The sequence below is a fragment of the Bos javanicus genome, chromosome 6, assembly GCF_032452875.1.
Source record: "Bos javanicus breed banteng chromosome 6, ARS-OSU_banteng_1.0, whole genome shotgun sequence".
Classification (NCBI taxonomy): domain Eukaryota; kingdom Metazoa; phylum Chordata; class Mammalia; order Artiodactyla; family Bovidae; genus Bos; species Bos javanicus.
The window spans coordinates 72133216-72160778 of record NC_083873.1 but is presented as its reverse complement, the minus strand read 5'-3'; the positions used below and the strand labels follow the sequence as shown (position 1 = coordinate 72160778).

Below are 27563 nucleotides of genomic sequence, written 5' to 3'. Positions count from 1 at the left end.
TTAACATAGGTGTTTACACTTCATTTGACAATGACAATTTATTTGAACTGAGGTTTCAGTTGCTTAGTACTGATTGATGATAAAAACAACTAGCAATTACAATGACTAAATAGAGAACTGGAAATTTCTCTTGTGCCTTGGGTCAAAATTTTCATTGATAGATAAATTTCACCAAAATTCTGTAACCTAAGAATTGATTATCCTTCACTATAGAAATTTAACAGAATCCTAAAATCATAAATTTACTAACAGTTATTTTTGTAGTGGGCTTTATATTCAGAAGGAATAAATATCTGTCACTCTTACCAAAAGACTATTCTGAGAGCTCAAAAAGTATAATGCCATAATAAATCATTCATAGAAGAGGGTCTCTTGTTTAGATGCCACCAAAGATTATGTTAAACAGAAAGGCAGCACCACATTTCTTACTCTGGTAAAGGAGGAAAAACTTTCAAAAAACCCTGTGAAGTTTTAGCAGGTATGTTTAAACACAGCAGCATTTCATTAACAAGGACAGAGCAATACGATCACAAGAAATACGTGTAAGTCTAAACCGAATGCTATCCTGGGCAGCATAAAATGAACACTAACTTGGGTAGGCATGCCAGTGTGTCTGCCTCACACCTGTTCAAGAAAGTGACCTGTAAGCAAGGCAAGAACAAAGTGACACTGATATCATGGACTGACTTCCATTACTTTGAGAAGGGTAATGAATGGTCATGCCCCGCAACTAGAAAGAGGAGTCATTTGAGATCTATTAATTGGGCCAAACAGTTCTTTTAAGCTTTAATACTGCCGACTCCTCAACTCTGGCATTGATTGCCTCTCTCTGTCGGAAGTCAATGTTCATGCTCGATAAGGGCCATTTAAATCTTTCTGACCAAGAGGGTCCAAATCCATCTGACCTCAGAACACTGCGTCTAAGTGTCAACTTCTTGCAACATATTCTCTTGCTATCTTCGATAGTGCTAAATTAGCATAATGTTATAATTTGAAAATGACATGGGGGCACAAAGAAGTCCTACTTTATATCTGTGTGTATATATGTATATACATACACATACTTTTCATTACCACATATATTTAGTAGCCCATATTCCAGTATCACATGACAGAATTTCATGAATAATCAAGACATTTAATTTAGTTTTCTTGTGGCCACTCATGTAGTGAAGTGAAAACACCAGTGTATTAATAAGGTCCCTTTTATTACATGCTATTTCTAAGCAGATATTTGGAATGCTCAGAAGACTCCACTTTCAGTCTCCTAAGGCTTCCTAAGACATAAAATGGGACTTGAAGGAACAAGTATCTTTGGACTCTAGTTGAAACAGAAGTAGTTTTTGTTTATATCCTAGGAAACGTTGGATAACATGCCTTGTTTCTGAAACTGAAAATACCACCAGATCAGCACACAAAGAGAAAGGATGCAATGGATATCAAGCTGGGTAAACGCCCAACTGTTCTGCGTCCTCCTCACCTGTGTGAAGCAAGGTGGTACAAGTAGGCCAAGTCTGACTAGGCAGAGTTTGAAGGAAGATGCTTTTCTGTTTGATGCACAACAAAATAATTTCATGAAGATGTAGGGAGGGGAGAGGGAGCAGCTCTGTGCTTCTTGCTGTGTTACCTTTATTTATGTTCCTTGTGTCACTGAGGCTAGTTTAAAAATGGCCTGAAACACAAATGTTCTAATCACCAGCCACCTTTTCCACCTTTCTTCTTTTTCTGTTGCTGTTTCTTTTTTGTTGCTGGAGCCCCAGCGGGTTTCTGGTGTCGTGGGGGTATGATATTACTTGTAGATGTAGATGCTGTGGCTGCACTGCCAGGTCTTGGCGAGGTGGGTGGGCTGCTCACAGTTTTACTGGCATCCCTGAAATCATCAGATCAGGGAAGTGTTGGTCATTCATACATTCAACAAAGGAAACCACCCCCCACAATCTCCCATACGTATTTTCTTTTTCTTTTGGCTGTGCCACACGGCATGCGAGATCTCGCCTCCCTGCTCAGGGACCGAGCCCGTGCTCCCTGCAGTGGAGTATGGAGCCTTAACCACTGGACCATGGGGGAAGACCCCACACACGTTTTCTTTTAAGGTGTGTTCCTCAATTCCCTTTCCATTTTTTTCTTGAATACAATTTTTAGTGCTTTTTAATTTTAAAATGTAATAGATGGTACATGTCAAATTTTAGAAAGATTAGGGGAAAAAAAAAAAAAAACTTTTAATGGTCTATAATCCTACCATGTAGAAATAAACTCATTTAGTAACATTTTAAATTCTGCTTTCTAGTCAAATTATTTATCTAGATATTTAGTTACTTGAATTAGTGTATTTCTTTTTGAAGGTACTATAATCCCAATATTTGCAATACAATCCTACAATTCTAGTATTTACAACCAAACCAGAAACAACCCATTTTCTTTCCTTTACATAACCATATTACAAAACATTTATTAAAGGCTATTGGACTATAACTCTCATACTGAAAACGTATTTTATAAATTTCTTACTAATGACCTTGAGTCAATCTCAGAAAGAAGCAACCTATGCTCAACTGAGGAACAGTGACTTACAGTTCAGAGGAAGCTCCTGCAGTTGCTCCCTGGGTCCCTTTCCCAATCTGATCCTTCTTTTTACCCTTCTTTCTTCCTCGGTAGTAGGAACGTTCACGCATTGGTAACCATCTTTCTGGATCTGGGGTCACTTTTGGGTCATAATTCTTAGGCAGTTTTCCTGTGTAACAATTAATTGATAAAGAAATGACAGATCTGTGCATAATGCTTTCGAGACAGTTTGTTTAAACACTGTGCCCAAATTTGGGACTAAACATTAAAACTGAAATAGATTTATCTGAGAAAAGTTTTATTTATATAATCTAGTAGCAGAAGAGGCCTTATTTCTAAGCGTAACACAAAATTCAGAAGCCCTAATAATATTTCATAGGTGTGTCTGTATAAAAAAATTTTAATTCTCATTTAGTAAAAGATACTTTTCAAAAGAAACATTTGAATACCATGTAACTGAATTAATATTCTTAATATAGAATTAGTTTTTGATAATCAATAGGTAAATCATATATAGAAAATGGGCATAGCTGTAATTAGAGTAAGCCTGGAGAAATAAAAGTCATTAACCATGTGAAAAGATGCTTGACCTCACTGATTAAAAATAAAAAGGACACAGGAGTTCCCTGGTATGGTTAGGACTCTGGGCTTTCACAGCCACGGCCTGGGTCATGTTCAGGGAACTGACTGAGATCCCATAGGCTGTGCAGTACAGCCAAAAAAAAAAAAAAAAAAATTTTTAAAGGATAAAATATTCTAAGAAGAAGAATATCCAGTGTTGGTGAGACTGTGGGAAACAAACAATACTGGCAGAAGGTGTATACTGGTACATACTGGTACAGTCCTTATAAAGCAATTTAATTGGCAGTATTAAGGCCAGACACGGACCTATGTTGCCCCAGTCAGGTTAACGGGAAAGACTTGCTAAATTCAGGGAGGCTCCCTTTGTCCTTCTGGATAACAAGAATGTGGCCCTGATTCCAATAAACATCTGATTACTCTAATGGGATTCAGTTTTATGTACAGTAGAGGAGAAACCAACCTCAATGCTAACCTTCCTCTACACTGTCGGTTTCATAAACAGTCAATTTCCTTACACCAGTTTGATGGAGTTCTACAGTACTTGTAGCCAAAGGCATTCTACTGTGTAAGAGCTTACTGTGTGTCAGGCACTGTTCTAAGAGCTTTTTATATGCAGTATCTTATTTAATCCTATGAGGTATTTCATCTTACTAATGAAAAACTCAGGAAGGTACGTTAAGAACCTGTTCACAGTCACAGCAAAAGAGCAATGTTACTAGAAAAACAATTTGAATTCAGGCAAACTTCAGAACTGGACTCTTTAAAGTTAGAAATTTAAAATAAATGTTAGCCACAGTCAAGTCAAAACTCAGTTTCAAAGATACGAGAGGACAAATTTATATCTGAAGATTTCTATGTAAGGCTAAGCTTAAACGTTTTATAGAAAGAAATCTAAAGATAAAAAAAAAAAAGCCTTACCCTTCTTTTTTTTCTTCTTTTTTTTCAAATCTCCCTGTCTACAAAGAGACGAAAAATCATTATCACTGTGATAAAATAATTACAGAGCATTAAGCATGTGCAAAAGACTGAGCGAGGTACTTTATCATGAAGAAGTTCTGGTGTCACTACACCAAAGCTAATGAAACAGTTTGGATATTTATTCAGGTTAAATTTAATCAAGCTTCAAATACTGTAGTTTTTGGAAGGTGCTCTAGAAAATGGGTGACAACTGTTTTCACAGAAGAGATACAATTTACACTAGCACATATTAAATCTATGTAGAAAGAAATTTGTACAAGCACAAAAATCTACAGTTCTGTGGTAAATCACTTTATATTTGGCAAAACTAGTAAATAGGTAATCTAAAATCTTTGCCAGAAGAATATGCACAAGTATCATACAGGCCAAGAATATTTCTGGGAGGATATGCAAGGTAAGTTAACATCAGCTGTGGCCTTGGGTGGGAAAAGGGCAGACAGGGATTTGTCTCTCTACAAATTCCACAACCATATCTGCGATTTCCCAAAGAGTCTCTGCATTTCTTACTTCTTTGCTGTTGCTCACATTCTGCCTATCTCATCTTCATCTTCCTCTAGAGTCAACACAGTCACCTCCTCCATGAAGCCTTTCTTAAACTCCCATTGTTCCCAGGAAGGACTGACTATTTCCTCTGGTGTACTGCTCTATGCCTGCACAATGATAGCACATGCAACCTTTGTTTTCAACTGCTGCTTATTTCTTTCTTCTAGATTGAAGTTCTTTTCAGGGCAAGGACAATGATTTATTTTCTGTCAGCAACACAATATAACTTCAAAAGAAATTAATCCTTTGTATCAAAAAGTCAACATAAATAAAAAAGTATTAATAATGCCTAATGTAAATACTGTGCTGAAACTGAGTCAATGAACATCTTAGTAACTGTCTAAGGGAAAAGACAAAGAAGATTAAAGGATTAGAAAAGAACTGTACGTTCTTACTAATTACCCAGCCTGTTTTGAAAAAGAAAAAACAAAAAAAAACCCTGAAAATATTTAAATAGGCATTATATGAAAATCCCCCAAGATCTGGTTTGAATTTATTATTTTGGAGTTTTTGATAAGGCTTGAAATTGGGACAATGATTCAATGAAATTTGAAACAATGTTATCACTGAGACGCCAATTCCTTATTTAACTTTTAAGTTAAAAAGGAACAAATACAGGGCTCATAGTGAGGTCAATCATATACTGTTGCTGATACATATTTTTTTAAGTTACGAAAAATTATATTTTAAGTCATTCAAAAGAGAAAAGACTGAAAATTTATGAAAGTCACAAAATCGGGAAAGTGGTGTATCTCTTCCACTCTCTATTTATCCTGTCAAAAACAGAATCTTAAGGGAACATTTTATTTAGTAGGCCTCTGCTATTTTTGAGATGACAATGTATGGGAACAAGTAAAGAATCAGAATTTGACTTCTTATAAGTTACTGAAGCTGGCTAATGCTTCCTCCAAATCAGCAAAATAAACCTCATCTGAACTTTGGTTTCGAATTCTAAATGATGTACTAAATGTACATCAATAATCCACAGGTAGATAAATGTTAAGTTGGGCACATCTAGCCTATGGACCATTATGCATGTGTTAGTCGCTCAGTCATGTCTGACTCTTTGTGACCCGCCAGGCTCCTCTGTCCATGGAATTCTCCAGGCAAGAATACTGGAGTGTGTAGCCATCCCCTTCTTCAGGGGATCATCCCAACCCAAGGACTGAACCTGGTTCTCCTGCACTGCAGGCAAATTCTTTACCATCTGAGCCACCAGGAAGCCCCAGTACTATGCACAAAAAGAATAAAATATGTCTACATTGAGAATATGGAAAAATCTCTCAGATTTATTAAAGAAAGTTCAAAAATAGTTAAATACAATATAATCCCATTTCTATAAAAAAACAGAAAAGAATCCAATCTAAGAAAAGTATTCCAAGATCAGTTTCATGTGTAAACACACAAAAAAAGATCTGGATGGAAACACACTAAATTAGTACTAGAGGTAAAATGCTAGGTGGGGAAGGGAGATGGGTAACAAGGACAAAAAGCTGGGCACAGCAAAGGAGAAAAGAAACAAAAGGGACTTTAACTTTATTCACATGGAATTTTTATAAGAATGCATTTTTTCATCCCTTATATAACTTAAAGTTGGCATTAGTGAATATTATAATAAAACACATTACCCTTGCTCCTTTGGTTGATTGTCTCCAGTAACTTTTCCACCCTTCTTCCGAACGTATGTAGCACCAGGAGAATTTTCAAGAGCCTCAACATCTACTTTTAGAGACATACTATCCGATGAGGGCAAGTGTTTACTAAGACTACGACAGAACAAGAATTTGTTCAGGAAGACAATATATATATATACACACATTTATATTTTGCCCATGTATCTATGGCCAGTAGGAAAACAGTCTTTTTTTTTGGGTTCCCTTCATCAAAAAAATATTAAGTCTTCTATAGAATAACAAGTCAACAGATCATAAGGTCAATTATAGATACTATATTGTGAAAGGAGAACTTGGGAAAGGAGTCATAATCATTTATTCCGTAACTTGGCAATGTACTTCAAAGTAGAGGCTTAATAAAAACTCTATTCCAAAACAGTTATCATGCTTATAAAACAGATCTGCTCACTGCGAAGGTTTAGGCTTGGGGCTGGTTAGCATCCACCATCCCACGTTGCTTTTGGGATCACACCCATACTGGAGTAACACACATGGTCCAAACTTAGCCAATCAGGGCACTAAATCCTCTTACATCAGTAACTGAGATGGGCAAGTGACCTAAGAGCATTAATCAGAATGATACCTCAGAATCATATGCAACCACCCAATAAAATATGCTTTTTCTTATTTTTTTCCTACTTTACTTAAACCTGGAGTGATATAAGCTGCATCTTGCTGACTGCATTTTTGCTTATGAATCAAACTGTATCCCATTTGAATATTACTGTATTTTTAGGGCACAGTGATCACTAAATTCTCAGTTTTGTTTTTACTAGTTAGAGGAGGGGTTTTGTTTGTTGAAATTTATAACAAAAAGACCCTGGTCAAAACAGGTAAAGGAAGAGATCTAGTGCTCTACTTGAGAGAGGTCTGGGACAATCAAAAGGATACGCTTTTGCCTTCTCAGGATCTACAAGTGAGTAAGCAGAAATAAGCTGCGCCAGGGTGTGAATATCTTTCGGATTTTGTCTAAAAGAAGAAATAAGAAAAAGTCACTAAACAGTCTATAAAACTGGAGAAAGTAATATAAACAAGCAAAGTAACTCCCACATGTCAAATAAGAGCAATAAAACTTGGATTTCTACACTTCCACCCTTCAAAGCTTACTTCCATAGCTGTTCTAGGTCACTAATTGCCTCCTTCTTCCGCCCATATTTGAGTTTGAAGTTTGCAGCTTCCCTTATCAAGGACAAATGAGCAGTAGATTTGGGCTATAGGTTCAATAAAGAAAGAAAAAAAAAGTTTAAGCTACATATCTAGCAAGTCAATGAAGTTTTATTCACTAGATCTTTAAAATGGACCTACCCATTAGATTTCTCATCTTAAGTTTTATTGAGTGCACAAAATAACACACATACACACAGTGGGACAGATAATTAGTACAAGTGAAGACCAATTTAAGAATTTGGGATACAATCTATCTCCATCTAAACTGTCTTGTCTACAACTAGAAGTATTACTGCATAATCAAATCTTACAAGTTTTTCACTATAGTTCTCAAACATTAATTTAACATAATACTTCCTAGAACACTGATCTCTCTTCACTCCTAACAGTGTTAACAGTATTCATATCACCTATGTGTATGTACACCTGTGTGTATAAGTTAGATACTGCCTATCCAGAGACCCATACTGGAAAAAACAAAGATGTTCCTATTAGATACACAATCATTCCATATACTGCTGTTCTATCAATACTACCATCCATGGGCTCTACTTTAGTGGCTCTACTCTAGAGAGCCACTAAAGATGAGCTCTCTTATATGCAGTCATGTACAATTACTATTCTTATTTCTTGAGATTACAGACACAAACACACATACATACACTCAGAAAGGAGTTTCAGAAAATATAACTGTGCTTTTTAAAAAAGAATTTATTTTGCAGCCATTTCTTACTTCTAATAACTTTATTTGGACCTGGTATTCTTAAAAACTGAATGATAGCCTAATAGCATTCCACTTTTTAAACAGTGAGTTGAAATGTTTCAATTTGCCTTAAGTAGGAAATCATTACTACAGCTTTTTATTCTTACGCAAAAATGTACCCTCGTAACATTTTACTCCATTTATTTACCTGATGGTTTTGATACCACTGGATGGCTTGTGTAAAGACTTCAATGGCACTGTCAATATCTTCCTCATGGCTGTACATCGTCACTAATGCAGACACCTACCAGCCAAAGGTATAAATGAGTGAACAGAATTCCTCTGTCTCTCTCAGAATACACTTTTTGAAAACGAGTAACATTAAAGAAAGTCTGCGAGTACCCAATCCATCGTAAAAATTGCTAGCACATAACTAGAAACATCAAGAACAACAATGGGGCTTTCCAAATACAAAGGTGGTTACCTATAAAAAAAAATACCTCCTCTAAGGCTAGTTGACAAATGGTTTGTTACCAGTCCACAACAAGGTAAATACAGAAGTTGATAACAAGCACTTAGAAAATTAGTTTATATAGTATAAGACATTGCCAAGACATTCAAGACATGATCATGGAAATAAACACACTAGCATGGTTAAACTCCCATGATAAGCCATATAAAACCAGTGAAAGCTTGCCTAGTGTGCTGGAGGGACAGCAAGGAGGCTTGTGAAGCTGGAGTGGAGTGAAAGGGGAAGCAGCAATAGGAGACGAGGACAAAAAGGAAGCAGAAACAAAAAGCTGGATCACTGGGAAAAATCAATAAACCTCTGGCCAGACTAATTAGAAAAAAAGATAACAGAAACAAAATATCCTGCAGATATTAGATTATTTTCAGCCACATATTATATTTGATTCTAACATAATCACAGTCCAGTCTTAAAGTAAGAATCTTCAAGAGAAAACACTATAATACTGTTATACATTTACTGAGTGCCATCTGTAAACAAGCTGTGCTGGAGAATAACACAGTCCCTGTACAATAAATGCACATACCACCACTATAGAATTAGTCTTTACTGTGAAACAGATGTGTTCACAGCTATACTAGTGATCTAAACCTGTGATGCTTGAATCATCAGAGAACTAAATAAAAGAAGACATGATAAAATAATAGGCTAAGAAATTCCCTATATATGGTCTTAGATTATTTAAGGCTGGCTTTCAGTGGTAATACAAGGCCTAAATAGTTCCTGACACATTTGATTTAATAATAAATCAATGCAAAGCAGAGCATAAAATGAAATTAAATTTATACCAGAAAGCTATTATTTTAAGTACTTCTATATTATGAATATATATAAAAAAGGCAGAAACTAAAGGTAAAACAATTACTTTTTCAGTCTTAAAATATTTTAGTTATAAACTCACCATGCCTGGTTTATGCTTTAATTCGTCTATGCTTCTCAATATCAAACATGCTTTGGAAATATTACCTTAAGAGAACAAAAACAAAATCGGCATCACACTGAAGAAAGCATCTCATGGAAAAAGAAAGAAAATTTAAAAGTCATATTTTAGAACATCTCTAAATACTCAAGCTTTGGAGCCTTGGAAATAATGTATTCTATCAATATTTACTCAGTTTGCCAACAAAGGAAATTAAATCCTAAAGAAACAACATACTTTGCTCATGCCCACAAAGTTAATGACAGAACTGCTATCTGAAGTGTCTCCCAACTCTCAGCCTGTTGAATTCTATTTCTCTCTTTTCAGAGGGTAACTTAAAGGTAGGAGTCCTTCCTTAAAGGCCTTGAAACTGTTACTGTAGGAATGAGCACAATGGACAGTAGTCTTACAATGTTGCAACGCTAGTTTTCTATTCATTGCAAATCTCAGTAAGTTAAACTTTCCACAAAACAAAAACCATGACACATTCACTCTCAGTAATTAGTATGATAAATTATCTTTACAAAAATAAACTGAAAACTGGGTGAGAAAAGATTAAAGGGGAAAGCAAGACAAAGAAAAAAGAGAGGTGGGAAAAGGAAAAAGAAACAAAACATTAAGATAAGAAATTTGAGAAAAGGGAAGCTGGTCTCAACCTGCTTTTCATTATTCTTACCCTACTAAGAAGCCTTTTTAGACATTTTTTCCCCCTAATTGCCAACTCCCCTCCCTTCTACCCATGAAATTTTCATTCTAGCCATCATAATACCTAAAAAATTTTTCAATGCTCTGCTCCCAGCAAACCAATCATCCCCGCCTTGAGAATACACCTCCTGATTTATGGCCGACACCAGAGCTGTCTGACAGCAGTCTGCCAGAACTTTCTGTGATGATGGAAACAGCCTCCATCTGTGCAGTCCAACCAGCCACATGTGGGTACAAAACTTATGAAATGTGGTCAACACAACTGAGGAATTGAATTTTAAACTTTGTCTAATTTTAATTTAAACTTAAACATGGATAGTGGCTACCAAATAGAGACAACACAGCTCTAGACACTCACTCAACATTGGTTCAAAATCATAAACAAAAGAACTACTAGTTTTCTTTTAAGATTCAAAAATGTTAAGTTCTCATTAAACTTCTTTGCCTCTTTTCTACCAAAGATATGGGTTATAAAGTTTAAAAGAAGAATAAAGGACTAAATAAGAAATTTTGAAAACTAGGATGTAAAGTCACACTTATTTCATGCAAACACTACCACGTGATAGACATAAGCATTTCGACACAAGACATACATATCCAGGAAATTTAAGTATAGAACAGATGAATTCTGTGCTTCTACAGACTTTCAAGGCATAGTTTGAGAAACATTCTAACAATTTAGGAAGTAACCCAAGAAAAGGCCTACTAAACTCACTACTACATCTGTTGGAGCTCGTACAATCTAGCTTCATATTTGGAACATTATGCTTCACTATGATGCTAAAATTTTAAAAAATCACATAGTCTACAAATACTTCAGAATCATTCCAACCATATATTTCCCTTAACATGATTATTTTGATCATGATGAAATAATCATGACTACCTTGGGAAATTTTCAGCTGTGCCATGGTCAGCTTAATTTCAGCAGCGTTTTCTGGATGCTGATCTGAATAGTCCTAAATAGTTGGGGGGAGGGGGAAATCACATTTAATTTACACAACTAAGTGTACATATTCTAACCGCTTATTTCAGCCTTATTAAATTTTAAATCTAGCTTTCGAATATTAAATTTCTTGTTTCAGAACAAATGTTTAAATTTGAAAAAATTTTATTCGATACCCACTTGGCTTCAAAATTATTAAGTAAGTGAAATATCATCAAGTTTCCAAGAAGTCACCAGCAGAAAAATAATAATTAAGATTACTATGCAGATTTTTTTTTTAAGATACTAAAAAAAAATTAAAAAATTATGACTCTTAACTCCTTATCCCTGTTCAGCAACATTTCCCCTGAAGATGGTCCTAATTTTACACTGTCCAATTTTCCAGTGTAGTCTCTACTCTCAGGAAATTCAATGTGATTTAGCGCTTCATTCTGGTTAATTAAAAATCAAGTCAGTATTTCTGTAATTGATGTTTTGGATTGGGACTTTAATTAAGAGAATACATTATTGGTATTTTAAATCTAAAACAGACCATTGTGTGTGTGTATGTGTTAGTCGCTCAGTTGTGTCCGACTCTGCGACCCCATGGACTGTAGCCCACCAGGCTTTGTCCATGGGATTCTCCAGGCAAGAATACTGGAGTGGGTTGCCATTTCCTTCTCCATTAACAAATCATTAACTACTGTTAAATTGATCTGCAAATAAAAAGTATTCTTCAGAGTTTATGGCAAACATTTACTAATGCAAACTTACATAAAGAAAGCTGCAGCCGAAGAATTAATTGAAGTGACACTCTGGCATGTATCTAGTGGTATATTATCAATACTTACTCATTTTCCCATGAAATTTATAAGGCTTACATTATTATAACATAATGAAAATGAAACAAGGCTGCAGCCATCTGACATCTCATGAAAAACTCAAAATTCTTTTACCTGAAGCAGCTCTATTGCTTTTGTATGCTGCTTTTCACGGCAGAGCTGGGCAGCTTGGATCAACACAGGAAGGAGACGCTCAGGACTTTGCGACTGTAAACTGGCAGATATTTTGCGACACTGTTCTGCCTAAAAAACAGTATTTCACACCCCACCCACCATAAGCTGGTCAATTAAATCAAACATTAAGTGAATGACCAAAGGGAAAAGAAGCATAGGGGAGGTGGAAGGAAATCAGTTGAAACAAAATCGTAGATGAAGAACCGCTTAGGTCGAGAGAGTACTTTATAGTAGCCTCAATTTTTTCTTATAAAAAAAAAAAAGATTTCCATTTACTGAATATAAACTACAGGTTCTGAAAGCATTTAGGAAAAATAAGTCCTAAATATTCATTTGGATGCTTAAATTCCAGAATTTTGTTTAAACACACACACATATCAAGTGTCACCCTTTGCTTCAAAGCAACAAAATGTACAGGTATTTCTTGCTAAAGTATTTAAGAAGAATATGACTCAGTTCTAAATAATGAAAACGTTACTGCCTCTCAGCCCACTGAAAACTCCTGCTCCAGAAGAGTATGAAATCATAACTTAATTAGAATTTACACACATGAGATTTAGAATTGACCTCATTTATAGCTTGAGGTGATTATGCACAAACTATAATGAAAGATGGCTCTTAAATCTATACTCATGACCAGCACCTTTGATTTTTTCCTTAATTTAGAGAAATTAGAAATAAGGTAATGAGAAAATTATCTCATTTACAGCTGTGAACAGTGTTTTCTTCTTAGAAGCCACCAACTGCACACCTTTACAAAGAATTGGGCAAATTACTTATTTAACAGTTAAAATCTATGATACATGACATTCTGAAGTATGCATGAATTAAAGACAAAAAATGAAAATACAGACTGGACTGATCCACCCATTATGGATCATGTACCATACTCCAAAAGGTTTAGTCAGGGGGACCAGAGCTCTGTTACCTACCTGATTTGTGTACATAGCAAGTAAAGCTTTGTTAAATTCTATAGCTTGCAGTTGTTTCTTAGAAAGCTTAAACTCCACTCCTTCTGCATTGGTTAATTTCACTTTCTTCTTGGAGTCAAAGACATTTTGGTCCTGACAAAGAAAAGATCACTCATCATTAGCAACAATCTTAGACTTCAACTCTTTCAACACTCCAAGGCCTTATTTTACGTTAACACAACAAGAGAGCTTGGAAGATAATATACCTGGTTGGGGTGCCTATGCTACTATGATGCATACACATTTGGCTTGGGTTCTTGGTTTTATCTTTCCACTATTAATGGCCTGTTTTTAGCTTTTTGATTAAAAGTACAGAGGGACTACACAAATCTTACAGTGAAAATCAGGACTAAAAATCAAAGATACCTAAATTTGTAAATTCTACAATCTTAAGAATTTAGATGACCAATGAGTAATGTAACTTACTCCTCTTTGACATACTGTCATAAATAAACAAATGGAATGGAGTAAGAATGGGAGGGACTAAGTCATGCTGCACCCTGAGAAGGACAACCAGACATCTGAGTGTCTACTAGCATAGCAATCTAGCTTTGTTAAATATTTATTTGCAAATATGTGTTACCACTGTGCTTTTAAAACCAGGTTTTCTACTAAAGACTAAAAGGAGGCAAAGAAGAAATCTAAAATAAATTTTACTTATTGAGTGTGAAGCTTCAATCCAATGTGAAATTATTTTAAACATACAGTAAGAACAATATAAATCCTTAAGAAAACTATATTTTTAGTTGGTACTCTTATCTCACTATTTTAATACTTAAATTCACCATGCATGCCACTGCCAGATTTCTCTTAAACTTTGCCATCATGGCACTTAATAAAATTTTATATTTTCTGAGGACTCCCACAACTTGATCATCAATAAATCTAAACTTTTTTGAAACTAGCAAGCGTGTATGTATCTTTTGCTCTCACTGTCCCCTCAGAAGTTATTTGCATATGCTTAGGCATGGGAAATGCTTAACCTTCAAATCATATCCCTCCTTCAGGGCTCTGCTCAAATTAGCCAACTCAGAGATCTTTTTTCTCACCAAACACCACAGTTACAAAGTATCTGACTAGAAATTTAAATGTGCACAATTTTTTTCAAAACTAGAATGAGATTTTTAATGCTACATAATGATTAAGACCATGTTTCATATTTATTTTGCATTACCTAATGGATTCAGCATATTAAAAAGCAGAGACATTACTCTGTCAACAAAGGTCCATCTAGTCAAAGCTATGGTTTTTCCAGTGGTCATGTATGGATGTGAGAGTTGGACTATAAAGAAAGCTCAGTGCCGAAGAATTGATGCTTTTGAACTGTGGTGTTGGAGAAGACTCTTGAGAGTCCCTTGGACTGCAAGGAGATCCAACCAGTCCATCCTAAAAGAGATCAGCCCTGGGTGTTCATTGGAAGGACTGATTTTGAAGCTGAAACTCCAATACTTTGGCCATCTCATGCGAAGAGCTGACTCATTTGAAAAGATCCTGATACTGGGAGGGATTGGGGGCAGGAGGAGAAGGGGACAACAGAGGATGAGATGGCTGGATGGCATCACCGACTCGATGGACATGGGTTTGGGTGGACTCCGGGAGTTGGTGATGGACAGGGAGGCCTGGCGTGCTGCAGTTCATGGGGTCACAAAGAGTCGGACACGACTGAGCAATTGAACTGAACCGAATGGATTCAGCAATATACTGAAGAAAAATTCAGAAATGTTGACTGAAGAAAAATTCAGTATATAAATATATTTATTAGGTTGGTGCAAAAGTAATTTTGGTTTTGTATTATTGAACTTTGCTATCTGATACTGAATACACTCTTAAATAAATGCAGTTATGTTATATATCATTTTAATGCACATTTCTTGCTTTATAGTTTTTGCTATGAATTATTACTTGCTGTTTATTTCATATGTACTTTAGACTATGGAAATGATGGTAGATAAAAAGCAAATTTGAGTAACTTTCTTATTCAAGTTCAAATTGAGTCATAAAGCAGCAGAGACAACTCACTACAGCAACAACGAATTTGGCCCAGGAACCACTAATAAACATCCACTGCAGTGGTGGTTCAAGAAGTTTTGCAAAGGAGACAAGAGCCTTGAAGATGAGGAGCACAGTGGCCGGCCATTGGAAGTTGACAACGACCAACTGAGAGGATCATTGAAGCTGATGCACTTACAACTGCACGAGACGTTGCCCAAGAACTCAATGCCAACCATTCTATGGTTATTTGGCATTTGAAGCAAATTGGAAAGGTGGAAAAGCTCAATAAGTGGGGGCCTCATGAGCTGACTGAAAGTCAAAAAAATCGTTGCTTTGAAGTATTATTTTATTATTCTACACAACAACGAACTATTTCTCGATTGGACTGTGACATATAACGAAAAGTGGATTTTATACAACAACCAGCAATGACCAGCTCAGTGGCTGGACCAAGAAGCACCAAGCACTTCCCAAAGTCAAACTTACACCCAAAAAAGGGTTATAGTCACTGTTTGGTGATTTGCTTCCGGTCTGATCCACCACAGCTCTCTGAATCCAAGTGAAACCATTACATCTGAGAAGTATGCTCAGCAAACTGATGAGATGCACAGAAATCTGCAACGCCTGCAGCCAGCATTGGTCAACAGGAAGGGCTCAATTCTCTGTGTTAATGCCTGACCACACATTGTATAAACAATGCTTCAAAAGTTGAACGAACTGGGCTACAAAGTTTTGCCTCATCCATCATATTCATCTGACCTCTTACCAGCTGACTACCACTTCTTCAAGAATCTCGACCACTTTTTGCAGGAAAACACTTCCACAACCAGCAAGCAAGATGAAGAAAATGTTTTCCAAGAATTAAACAAATCCCAAAGCATGAATTTTTATGCTATAGGAATAAACAAACTTATTTCTTGATGGCAAAAATGTGTTGACTGTAATGGTTCCTATTAATCAAGATGTGTTTGAGCCTAGTTACAAGGATTTAAAATTCAGAGTCTGAAACTGTAATTACTTTTACACTAATCTAATAGATTGAGGTATTTAGTATTTCACATACACTCTTCCCCACTATTTATAAATCAGTTAAAAACAATTTGTCCTCACTAGCATTTTAAATTGTTCATGAACATAAGCAGGTAGATCTTGCTACTAAGAATCAAATGCCAGCATCAATTTCTGGAAACTTACACCATGACAATGGCCTGCAACACCCTGTAATTATTACCTTTCAGTGCCACTATCCCACATATGTAAACCCTCTGAATCTCTGCCAAATGAGGTGAGAGATACCATACATGGCTAGAAGGAGAGCACTTTGGAGTCAGAGACTAGAATCTGAATCCAAGTTCTACCTCTTATTGGCTGTGATCTTATACAAATCATTTAACTCCTTTTAGCCTCAGATTATACTTCTATAAATTGGAGACAAGTACTGTCACCTAAAAAGGTAACTGTGAGGATGAAATAAGCTGGTGCTTGGAAAATCACACAGCCTACCAAAAGAAACCAACTGTTACTTTTCTAATTTTCTATTGACTTGAATTTCAAATCTGAACTTGAAATATCTTCTCATTAAAACAATGTTCCAAAAGGTGTTTATTCTGACTCACACAGTACTCATTAGGACTGTTTATATACATGCTTGTAATATTTTACTCAGGGCTTGGATTGAGGGCGATGGAGACAGAGAAAACCTGCCCATGGCTCTTCTCCCTCAAAACAGAAACCACTGGAAAGACAAAAACTATAAACAGAAAACTTGCATTCAGACTTACTAGATGAAGAAATCAAAGTCTAAACAATTTACTTCTCTAACAAATATTCTCCATATAATGATAATGGGAAATATTATTATAGTTATATTAACATAATAATATAACCATATAGAATATGATAATTCTAATAAATAATGGGAAAAAGGTAAGATTTTAAAGTCCAGTGTATAAAGCTACAAAATAGTTCTATTATTTGAACACACCTTGCAGAATCATTATGAGAGTTAAATAACACTCTCCACTGTGATTTTTGGGCTTCCCAGATAGCTCAGTTGGTAAAGAATCCACCTGCAATGCAGGAGATCCCGGTTCAATTCCTGGGTCGGGAAGATCCACTGGAGAAGGGATAGGCTACCCACTCCAGTATTCCTGGGCTTCCCTTGTGGCTCAACTGGTAAAGAATCCACCTGCAATGCAGGAGACCTGGGTTCTATCCCTGCATTGGGAAGATCCCCTGGAGAAGGGAAAGGCTACCCACTCCAGTATTCTGGCCTGGAAAATTCCATGGACTGCACAGTCCATGAGGTCGCAAAGAGCAGGACATGACTGAGCGACTTTCACTCACTCACTCATTGTGATTTTGCTGCAACTGGACTTTGTCATGGAAAAATCTATCCTAGAACAAGGCAGAGGTAATATGCTTCTAGTGTTAAGATATAAGTGTAGGGAAACCATGGATAGTCCATACCTTGTTAATTGTAATGATGTTATTTGCAATCACAGCTAGCAATGCCACATCTGTTGGTCTGTGAACAAAAAGTAACAGTTAAAAAGGAAGAGACCTTTAAAAAGAAACCTTATCCCCTATAAAAGACACTTCATTTTTATAACTCACTTTAATTTTATTATCTGGTTGTAAAGTTGCAAAGCCTCCTCTGTACGACCCTGAAGCTGCAGAATATAGGCCATCTGCCCATGAATGATGGCCAGTTCTGCCTGGGGGTCTTCTTCAGTCCCATCCTAAGCAAAAAAAGAAAATTATTTTCCCCATAAGTTCTCCAAATTGATCCACATATTCAAAAGACTATATAAAGAGAAAGAAAATGTATAATTTTCAGGAGTTTTCCTATAGAGTCAGTTTTTTTAAATTTAGGAATTGCCATCAAAACAGGGAAGCTTAAATGAGAATGGCAAGAAGAAAGATTCTGGAAGAACATGGTAACAAGTTCAGGAATACTATTCATTGATCATTTCTTCTTTAAAACCTAAGAATTAAAAAACAGTAAAAACTAGCATGCATGTTTAAGGTTTTACAACAATACCCCTGAATTCTGAAAACAATTTTCTCATAGAAACACATTTTCAGAATGCTTTACTCTTAATTCTAATATAATTCTAATCCAACGATTACAAAATTTTAACTAGGAATTATCACTTGTAAAGAACTTCAAGAGCTGAAACTAATTCTGTAATTAAAGTAGCAAGTCTCTTAACTGATATACCAGACGAATCTATATTTTCCATTCCTTTGGAGAAGCTGACTGATGCCCACACACAGTGAATCCTCAAAGCTAAGAGGCTGCTCTTTTTTGCCATATTTGGCATTCCTACTCTCACCTGGTAAGAATATGTTCACCAGGAGTGTCAGTTTGTTTCCAATCCCATTATGCCATTGTGTTTGATAAGAAAATTATAAAACTTAAGTATTATAGTAAGACACGAACTATGAATGAGAAAAAGAGACTGGCTTCAATGATTAACTATGCTAAATGTTCAGAAATATTTGACAAAGGTAAGTTCTAAAGAAAATTACTATCTAATTAGGTATGAGCAAGAAAACAGTAAGAGATCAGTGAAAAAACGATTCGGTAGTGAAAGTAATTCACGACTATCTTTAAAATACTATTACACTTTAAAAAACCCCTGGAGATCTGAGGGTAGAATTCTGTAAGAAATATGCATGGAATTCCCATGAATAGATCCTTACTCAAAGACTTGAGCCCTACATCTAAAACAGGAGAATGAATTTACATTTATATGAATTTAAAATGAAATGCATAAGGCATATAAAATTTTTGTATTATAATTTATCACTCTAAGAGATTCCATCAAATAAGGGTTTTTGTTGATCTTATTCCATCAAGTAAGATCCCAGAGGGTTTCTGTGATTCCTATTTAATGAATCAGCATCATTTCAAAAAGTCAATAAATACTACAAAGAAGTCTACTACAAATTTATATTAGCTACAGTATAATATCTGGGCTTAACCACAGTGGCATACTTACAGAGTCTTCTGAAAATGAACGGCGGCAGAGATCTATAGGAAAAAATGTTTTTAAAATTAACACTGCTGGGTAACTCTCATTTCTTTCATGTTCCAACTAGCAAAAACAAAATTCTTAGGCAGAAGATTTAAGATAATTTTGATAACAAGCAAATTTGAGATTTATCATTAACATCAGACATATTACATAAATATCAATCCTTGATTATTCTTGCTCTTTGGCATTTTCTTTCACTTGTAATCCCTGTTAAAATTTTTTTAAGGGAATTAAAAATCTATAAATGTAACAAAGGTTGACTGCAAAAAATCAGTTATAGAAAAGTGTAAAGACAATACTTCTGCCACCCAGAAGTAACTACTCTTTAGCATTTCAGTTATTTTTTTTAATGTAAATGCACAGTTGCATTTTTAAATGAAAGTGGGATATTCTACTATTTTGAAACCTCCCTTCCCCCATTAACATACTATGGACATCTTTATAACACAGATATATCTACATTATTATTTTTAACATGAATATTGTTAATGACCACACGGTAATCTATTCTATGGTTATAATGAAACTAGCTAGTCCTCTAATAGGACTGAAACGCATGTTTCTTAATTTTTGTTCTTATGAACATTCATACATACATATGAATGTATCCAGTTTTTCCTTAAATTTCTAGAAATGAAATTCTTAGATCAAAGGGTATGCAAATTTCAAAATTTGCTACACTGCCTCAAACTGCCCACTGCAAAGCCTCTACTACTTTTATATTCAAACCTCAAACTACGTATGAGGGTGTCCTCCATACCACTTCAATGCTAGGTATGATCCAGAAATCGTAATTTTTACACACAGTTTTCACCTCATGGTGCTCTAACCTTGGCCCTTATTTTAACCATCAGTATTAATAAACCAGCGTGACTTCACTTTCACTTTTCACTTTCATGCACTGGAGAAGGAAATGGCATCCCACTCCAGTGTTCTTGCCTGGAGAATCCCAGGGACGGGAAAGCCTGGTGGGCTGCCTTCTGTGGGGTCGCACAGAGTCAGACACGACTGAAGTGACTTAGCAGCAGCAGCAGCAGTATTAATAAACCAGACCCTATTTCATCTTTTTTTCCTTCCTATCATTCACTGCAGTTCTACAACATCACTTTCATAGCTTCCAAGGAATACGTATGCAGAAGCAAGTTGAAATATTTCAGGAGTTGAGACCAGTCATTAAGTTCTCTAATAAATTATTTTCTTTTTCTAGTAACAGCTTTCAGGTATATAGGTACTGTATAGGGAAACATACTAAGTGGAGTGAAAATGTGCTTGAATAGTGTTATCAATGCACAAATGTAGTGTATACTCAGGCACACACACAGGCACATCATACTGTTACTGTACTTGTGTACCTAATACCAATAATAATTATAACATTTACCAGAGTTTATTAACATATTAACATATAACAGAGTTTATTAACTCTGTTAACTTGCATTTAAAATTCAAAGCAACTTGTTCCAAAACCTACTACTCAAATTTAAGTTTTGAGTATGGACAAAACAAACTTGAATATGGACAAATAGACTGGTTTAAGGGTAAGAAACCAAGAGAGAGACACAGTCAGGATACCAAGTGAAGGGCTAGATGGATTCTGAGAAATTTCCACTGCATCAATAATTTCCACTTAAAAACATCCCAGAAACCAAATGTAGGTTTTGGAAATACTTTGCAAAGTTATATGCATGTTTACATATAATTTTAACAAGTGTCCAACCTTCAGCTTTTTGCAGAATTCTCATCGCCTGGCTCAGCTGGCCTTGTCCTATGAGAGCACACGCAGTATTGTAGCACAGCTCATGCGTGCCTTCTTGGAGACCCAAGTTCTCCTGCCAGAGAGCAAAACACCAGTCAAACACCAGACAGGAACAATGTTTCATGGCTGTATGCATATACAGAGATACTCACTGGAACCACTTTTTCCCAGTTGCTTTGAGCTGCAACAACTGCTGAAAGATTTGTTTTTCTCTCCTCATCATAATCATCTTGGGAGTTTCGGACAAGATCTCTATATACAGCCAGGCATTCATCATAGCGTTCTAACCGGTATAACTGAAGAGATAAATAGCAGATCAAAAATCAGAGAAGACAAGTATTGTGTTATATCCTTAATCCTGTATAAATCCTTTTTGGAACTGTTATATAAGAAACCTAACTCAACATAATGTGGGAAATTAACTGTTTTTCCTTTACAATTTTTCAATTAGTTCTGCATGCTAATACTTCGCAAAAGTTACTTGCAATGAATCTCTACTATACTGCATATTTGTAGGCATGATTCAGTGAGAAAAGCCATTGTATCAACTCCCATCTTGAGGTTAGGTAAGTGTCTAAGTGGGTTGTAAAAGAAAATCATTCCGCAGAAATCAACCTTGCTACCTAAGTCTGACTCAACAATTAAAAAAAAATTTCCCAGAAGATTACTAAGCCCTAGTAAACAGGAACAAAATTAGATGTCAACACAAGGGCTTACTATTTCCAGGGGTTCATTATACTTGATGTTCATTTCCCTTTCCCAGAAACCAACTATTGTATTGGGTAGTATCAAGTGTATACAACATAATTCTTGCTTATTCCATTCAAGTTGTTCTCAAAGGGCAGTGAGAACTGCCACTCTGGGTCAATTCGTCTACCATGTATGCAAAGACAGGTACCCTTTATCAATACCAAAATGCAGGCATTCACCCTAAACTAACCCAGCTTACATGAAAAGTGTTTTATGGGCCTATAACCCATAAACATGGCCAAATTTTTCTTTGTTAAACTAACACTACCTTTTAGGGACAATATATAATTCAATATATTTGCCCAAAACTGACATTTTAAAAAAATTTAAGAGAGTTTTGCTAGTTCTAGTATAACATTTCTGTTTTCTTATCATAAATAACCCTATAGGCTTATTTGTATGTCTCAAAACTCTTTGAAAATAAGGTATTTCCAGAGATTTCATGAACTGTCTGAATTCATCCAAATTCTTATTCATCATGATTTTCTTCATTTTACACTTAGAATAAAATACCAGTTAAAAACTATAAAGACTACTTCAAAACTATAGTATATAAACTTACTGGCCGCCATCTTTCCAACTACAAAGTTCAAATTTCATAGGATAGTTCTTAATTTCCCAACTACCTGGAGGAAGTCATTTGTTCATAGAACACTATACATGCAGTTGCTCATATGAAGATCAAGAAGAGGGAATATGCTGAATTGGTTTGGTGGCAAGTTTAATGGAGCATCAGGATGGGCTGGGGTTCCTCATCCCCACTCCCTGGTCTAGGCAGAATCTCACTTAGGATGACCGTCAAACAGGGATTTTAAAGCAATAATTACCACTTGTCCATAAAGCTCCTTTAGTTTGTCTGTCTGCTGGTTGGCACTTTCTATTGTCTTCAAGGCATTCTCAATTCTGTTCAGCCTATACTCACAGTATGCCTTCTCAAAGGAAAGAGAGTTACTGAAAAAGGAAAAACCAATATGTGATTATTAGCTAACACTGCAGGGCACCCACTATAAGCCAGATACTGCTCTAAGCACACTTGATAATATTAAGTTATTTAATCATTAATAAGATGACAAACACTAGTGACTTGTCTAAAATCAGATAGCTCAAAAGTGATAGAAAATACTACATTCATTACCCTAGGCTCTCTTATTTTCATGGATACTTACTAGAATTACTGGCCTTTTGAAACAAATACATAAGAATGAAATTCTGAATTAGCTAAAAACTGTTTTAGATATAAAGACAATCTCAAAATTGTTTTAAATGTGTTATACAAGTTTCTTAAATCTATTAATCAAATAATAAGCCATAACATGCTGTTTTAACTTGTTAAAAGCACAGCACTTGTAACCAAACTGGTAAACACACAACTACAAAAAACACTCCTTATCACATCGACTTAAGAATTCATCTACATGAATGTCACACGTGAAACTCTTTTGGAAGTTTCAACCATAATCTATGCGGAAAAAACCAATATCAAGCAGATGGCAATATCCTTTACTCACTAGACTTAACAAAAAACTATATGAAAACGTCCCCCCCGCACAAAATCACCCAAAATCAAAACACTGAATTTTAGTATAAACATGTTTATTAGAGGAAAACAGTATACCTTTTATTGGGGCTTCCTTTGATAACACTTTTATTTTTAGTAAAATCTAAAAAAATTTGTTTAATCTGTAATACATGCAGTTGGCCCCAGTAAAAAACCAAAAAGGTATACAATGAAAGGTTTTACTTCCACTGTTATTCAAATCTACTGTGTTCCCCTTACCTCCTACAAGTGACTATTTTTATTTATTGCTTCTGCATCAAGTGTTTGTCTTTGCAAATACAAAAAAATACACATAGAAATTCTTATATCCTTTTCTTATACAAAAGGAAGTATACAATACACTGTTGTATACCTTATAAACATTAAAGAATAAATATGATACAACCTTCATTTCAATACACATTTCATTTGGGGCTTAGGCATAACTAAAGAAAAATGAAATTACAGTAACAATTCAAAATTTAAGTTCACATTTCCTGAAATGAAAAATGAAATAACAATAAAACACTGCTGGATTTCCCTGGTGGTACAGTGCATACGAATCCACCTGCCAATGCAGGAGGACACAGGTTTCATCGATCCCAAGTCCTGTAACTAAGACCCCACACTCGCTGCAACTACGGAAGCCCGCACATCCTGGAGCCTGCACGCTGCAACTACTGAAGTCTGTGTGCCTACAACCTATGCTCTGCAAAAAGAGAAGCCACCACGAGGAAAAGCCCACACACTGCAACAGAGTAGTCACTGCTGGCTGCAACCAGAGAACGCTTGCACAGCAACAAAGATCTGGCGCAACCCCAAAATAATAATAAACAGTAATAAATTAAAAACTACTATATATTCTAAAGACTGCTGAAGAACTCTGAAAGATCTTGGCCTAATATCATACTCACCTAAACAGTTCTCAAAGGAGACAGGCACAGAGGTCAGGCTAAGACTGCCAAACCATCCTAGAGACCTTGCCTTACACATCCCTACCCTGTGTGTTCTGCCCTCCTCTGTCCCCCAACCCTTTTTTCAAATTAAACTTCTGCTGAATTGCTCTCCCTACATCCTTCAAGAACTCTTGTGACTCTTATTTATGGCCCATGCCCCTCCAGAGTTTCCCTTCTTCTTCCCTTCCCTTCAAAGGGAAGATAGGTGTAAAGAAAAGGCTCCTTAAGGCATGACAGAACAGAGGTTAGTTACTATTGCTCCTTCCAGTTTCGGAAACAACACTGGGAAGCAAGAGGAAGAAAGAGGAAAGGAAGGAAAAAGGTAAAAAAATCACTGAATAATGGGGGGAAAACATGGAAATGGTTATAGCTGTGGTAAACGTACACAAACAACTAATTAAATCACTTACTTGGCAAACACTTTGGTGTGAGTGTTGATGACATTCAAGGCTTCCTTGAAACTTCCGTTCTGGATAAGGCACACCACTTTACAGTGCAGGGCAGTAACGTCATCTTTGTTGATCTGCAGTACTAGAGAGCAATTTTAGGGAAGCAAGTTTTAAATCCATTTGCTTTGCACATTTCCACCTAAGGAAGCTACAACACCAATTTTACTGCAGCAGAAATGATTGGTCAAAATATTTTTTAAATGGCTGATCTTTAAGTTAAGAAGTGACGATAAGGAGACCTAGTTAGCCTTTCCAGTGAGATAGCTTCTCAAGATGCATGTAAAAAAAAGTACAGTGAAATAAAGAATGAAGCTATTTTCTATTGCTTTTTCATCTTGGGACACATGCTATATCCTACATATTTCATTACTTCATAGGGAAAGAAAAAATTCACACAGAACTTAGCAGCAAATGACAGGTTTGATTATAAGTTTGTCACTAACTGCCTTGAAGTCTTGGGCAAGTCATTTGACTGCCAAATGTCAAGTTTCTGGTTGCAAAATGAGTATGAAAGCATTACCTATTTTACAAGGTTATTAAGAAAATTACATGAGAATACTCTGTATAAATAAATTGTTTGTATACTGTAAAATATACAACTTATTTTGCTGGCAATATTTCCAAACACCATTCAAAATTTCCCTTTTCGGCTAATATAACTAAACCAGAAATACAAGGAAGAAGTCAGATGGCCAAGTGTCAATGCTAAAGAGCTGTTCAGTGTCAAAACGACTAGGATCACTCCTCCTGCTTTTGGGCAACTATAGGAATTCAACTCTCAGTCTAAGAATCAGAGTATTTCTATCAATTAAGAAAATATATACTGGAGAACAAACTGACAGCCCTTGCTGATTAAAGAATGCCTGCAAAATACTACAGTGCTGATTAATACTGGTTGCAGGTCTAGCCAAAGGCCAAAGTTAATTCAAAACAAGTTTAAGAATCAAATAATACTCATTAGTAGCTATTTCCCTCAATGTGTGAAATCACAAAAAGTGCACTGTGGGCATAATCACTTCTTTTCACGTTAACTCAGCAATAGATTATTGAAAATCCATACTTGTATGTTACAGAAATACCTTGTGTGTTATTACTGCTTTGAACAGTCAAACCCTGTCCAGGTAATTACATTTCCAAACCGAACAAATACAGGCAATATCTTCAGTAAAGAATTTAGCACGACAGAGAGCATTAAAAAGCATGGCTATATTACAGTTAGGTAGTAAATGATAAAAGAATACAATGAATTGAACATCACATCGACGAAGACAGTTTACTCGAAAAACGAGCAGTTACTGGACAAAAAACAGAATACACCTTTCCTTTTTGCAACATTATTTCAAATGTTAGTGCTTTCACGCACACATTTTCTTGTCTAGGACGCTGGAGGGATGCTATCTGTGGGAATGACAGGCCTAACATCCAGATCCAGCCCTTTCCTCTACCCTGAGTCTGTACAGCTTCCACTTCGTCAGCACTAGCTTCCAAATTACGTGTCCCAGGCAGGTTCCTCCCCCGCGCTGCGGCCCAAAAGAAAAAGCTCCCTTAGCAATATTGTCTTGATCACTCCACTACAAGGAAAGCGAAAAGGAGGCAACGTGGAGTATTTGCGAAATAAGGCGTGAAATCAACGGAGTAAAGTAAAAACTGTTTACAGAAGACATTGGGAGCTACGGTCTCTTTAAATCCCTCCCTCGCTTCTCGAGGGGGGGAGCTAAAGAGGGAAGTACACGTGGCTCTAAGCCATCCAGGACCCAGAGCTGGTTGGGTTGAACAAATGGACGGCGATCCCCGCCGGCTGGACGTTCCGGCCCTGGCGGGCGGCTGGGGTCTCCCCTCCCCGCATCTGCTCGGAGACGGTCGCGCGCGTCGCAAGGGGGCTGCATCCTCCCACCCGCCCGGCGCTACCCGGACACTTACTCTTGTTGACGGTTTTGAGAGCGCGCGTGAAGTCACCGTTCTGGCCATAACGGTTCACTTCACTCCAAAGCGCAGGCACCGAAACCCCCCCACTGCCGCCGCTCGCCATCTTGGAGGAGAGGAGAGCCGACCTCTGCCCCGGAAGAGGATCTCGGAGGTGGCAAGCAAAGACGGAAGCCGGTGGTTGCTAAGCGTTTCGGAGTCCGAAGCGTCCCCATCCTGGAGTCAGCGTTGAAGACAACGATCTTAGTTCTTGTAGCTAGAAATTTGCGGAGATAGAGTTGGTACACCTTATATGAAGCGGGTCTGGGGGAATGAGGCGTCGAACCCCAGGAGGAGGTTGAAAGGGATTCACCGAACAGATTCAGCTAAAAGTAGCGTGCGTTTCCGGGGCGACCGCTGGGGGCGAAGTGTCCAGGTCACTAAAGGCGGAGCGAGGCCGAAGTCTGTGGAAGATGAAAGGTCTATGGCATGATAAAATACCAACTACAAACTGTAGGGAGCCATTTGAAAGAGTAGGAGAGAAGGGGAGAGGGAGAGACGGCTTCTTGCTGCCTGGGCATACTTCATAGAGGTATTGGTATTTGAAGGGGATCTTGAAAGGTGAGTAGGAAAACGGGTTAGTTCTGGGTCAGGTTCACGCAGAGAAACGACTATGAGGAGACACACGGAAGAAAAGAATCAAGTGCAAAACAGTTTGGTGAAGACCCTTTGTCTATCCTTTGTTTTGCATTTCGAGAGCAGTTAGCAGTAAGAAAAAGGTGTTTTGAGGTGAGAATACCCAGGTTCAGTTCCTGACTTTGTGACTCGCTAGATGTTTGGCTTGTGACCGTATTATTAGAGTCCCAGTTTTCCCGGCTGTAAAAACAGGGATAATATATCGTTGT

General features: G+C 36.6%; 1 protein-coding gene across 2 annotated transcripts; it reads right to left on the bottom strand.

The window, feature by feature from the left end:
- Positions 1–27543, bottom strand: SRP72 (signal recognition particle 72). Of its 2 annotated transcripts, none has more exons than XM_061420249.1 (19): positions 26677–27543; positions 24718–24838; positions 22642–22765; positions 21217–21360; positions 21026–21137; positions 19273–19304; positions 17882–18006; positions 17735–17792; positions 13235–13366; positions 12243–12371; positions 11248–11320; positions 9639–9703; positions 8417–8512; positions 7446–7549; positions 7230–7307; positions 6294–6431; positions 4063–4100; positions 2572–2731; positions 1–1870 (listed from the first exon to the last, which is right to left on the bottom strand). In XM_061420249.1, the coding sequence occupies exons 1-19, from the start codon at positions 26783–26785 to the stop codon at positions 1693–1695; spliced, it is 2016 nt and encodes a 671-aa protein (XP_061276233.1). In that variant the 5' UTR covers positions 26786–27543; the 3' UTR covers positions 1–1692. The 2 variants fall into 2 exon arrangements, with proteins under 2 accessions (XP_061276233.1, XP_061276234.1); XM_061420250.1 differs by lacking the exon at positions 26677–27543 and adding an exon at positions 26120–26609.
- Positions 27544–27563: the final 20 nt, after the last annotated feature.

Excerpts from the sequence above, each read along its gene's own strand:
- SRP72 (XM_061420249.1), bottom strand. The coding sequence starts at position 26,785 with ATGGCGAGCGGCGGCAGTGGGGGGGTTTCGGTGCCTGCGCTTTGGAGT. Across the intron at positions 6,432-7,229 it reads GATCCTGAGAAGGCAAAAGC|TCTTAGTAAACACTTGCCCT; the intron begins GTATCCTTTTGA and ends GTTCTGTCGTAG. Across the intron at positions 1,871-2,571 it reads GCAGGAGCTTCCTCTGAACT|GGATGCCAGTAAAACTGTGA; the intron begins GTAAGTCACTGT and ends TGATGATTTCAG.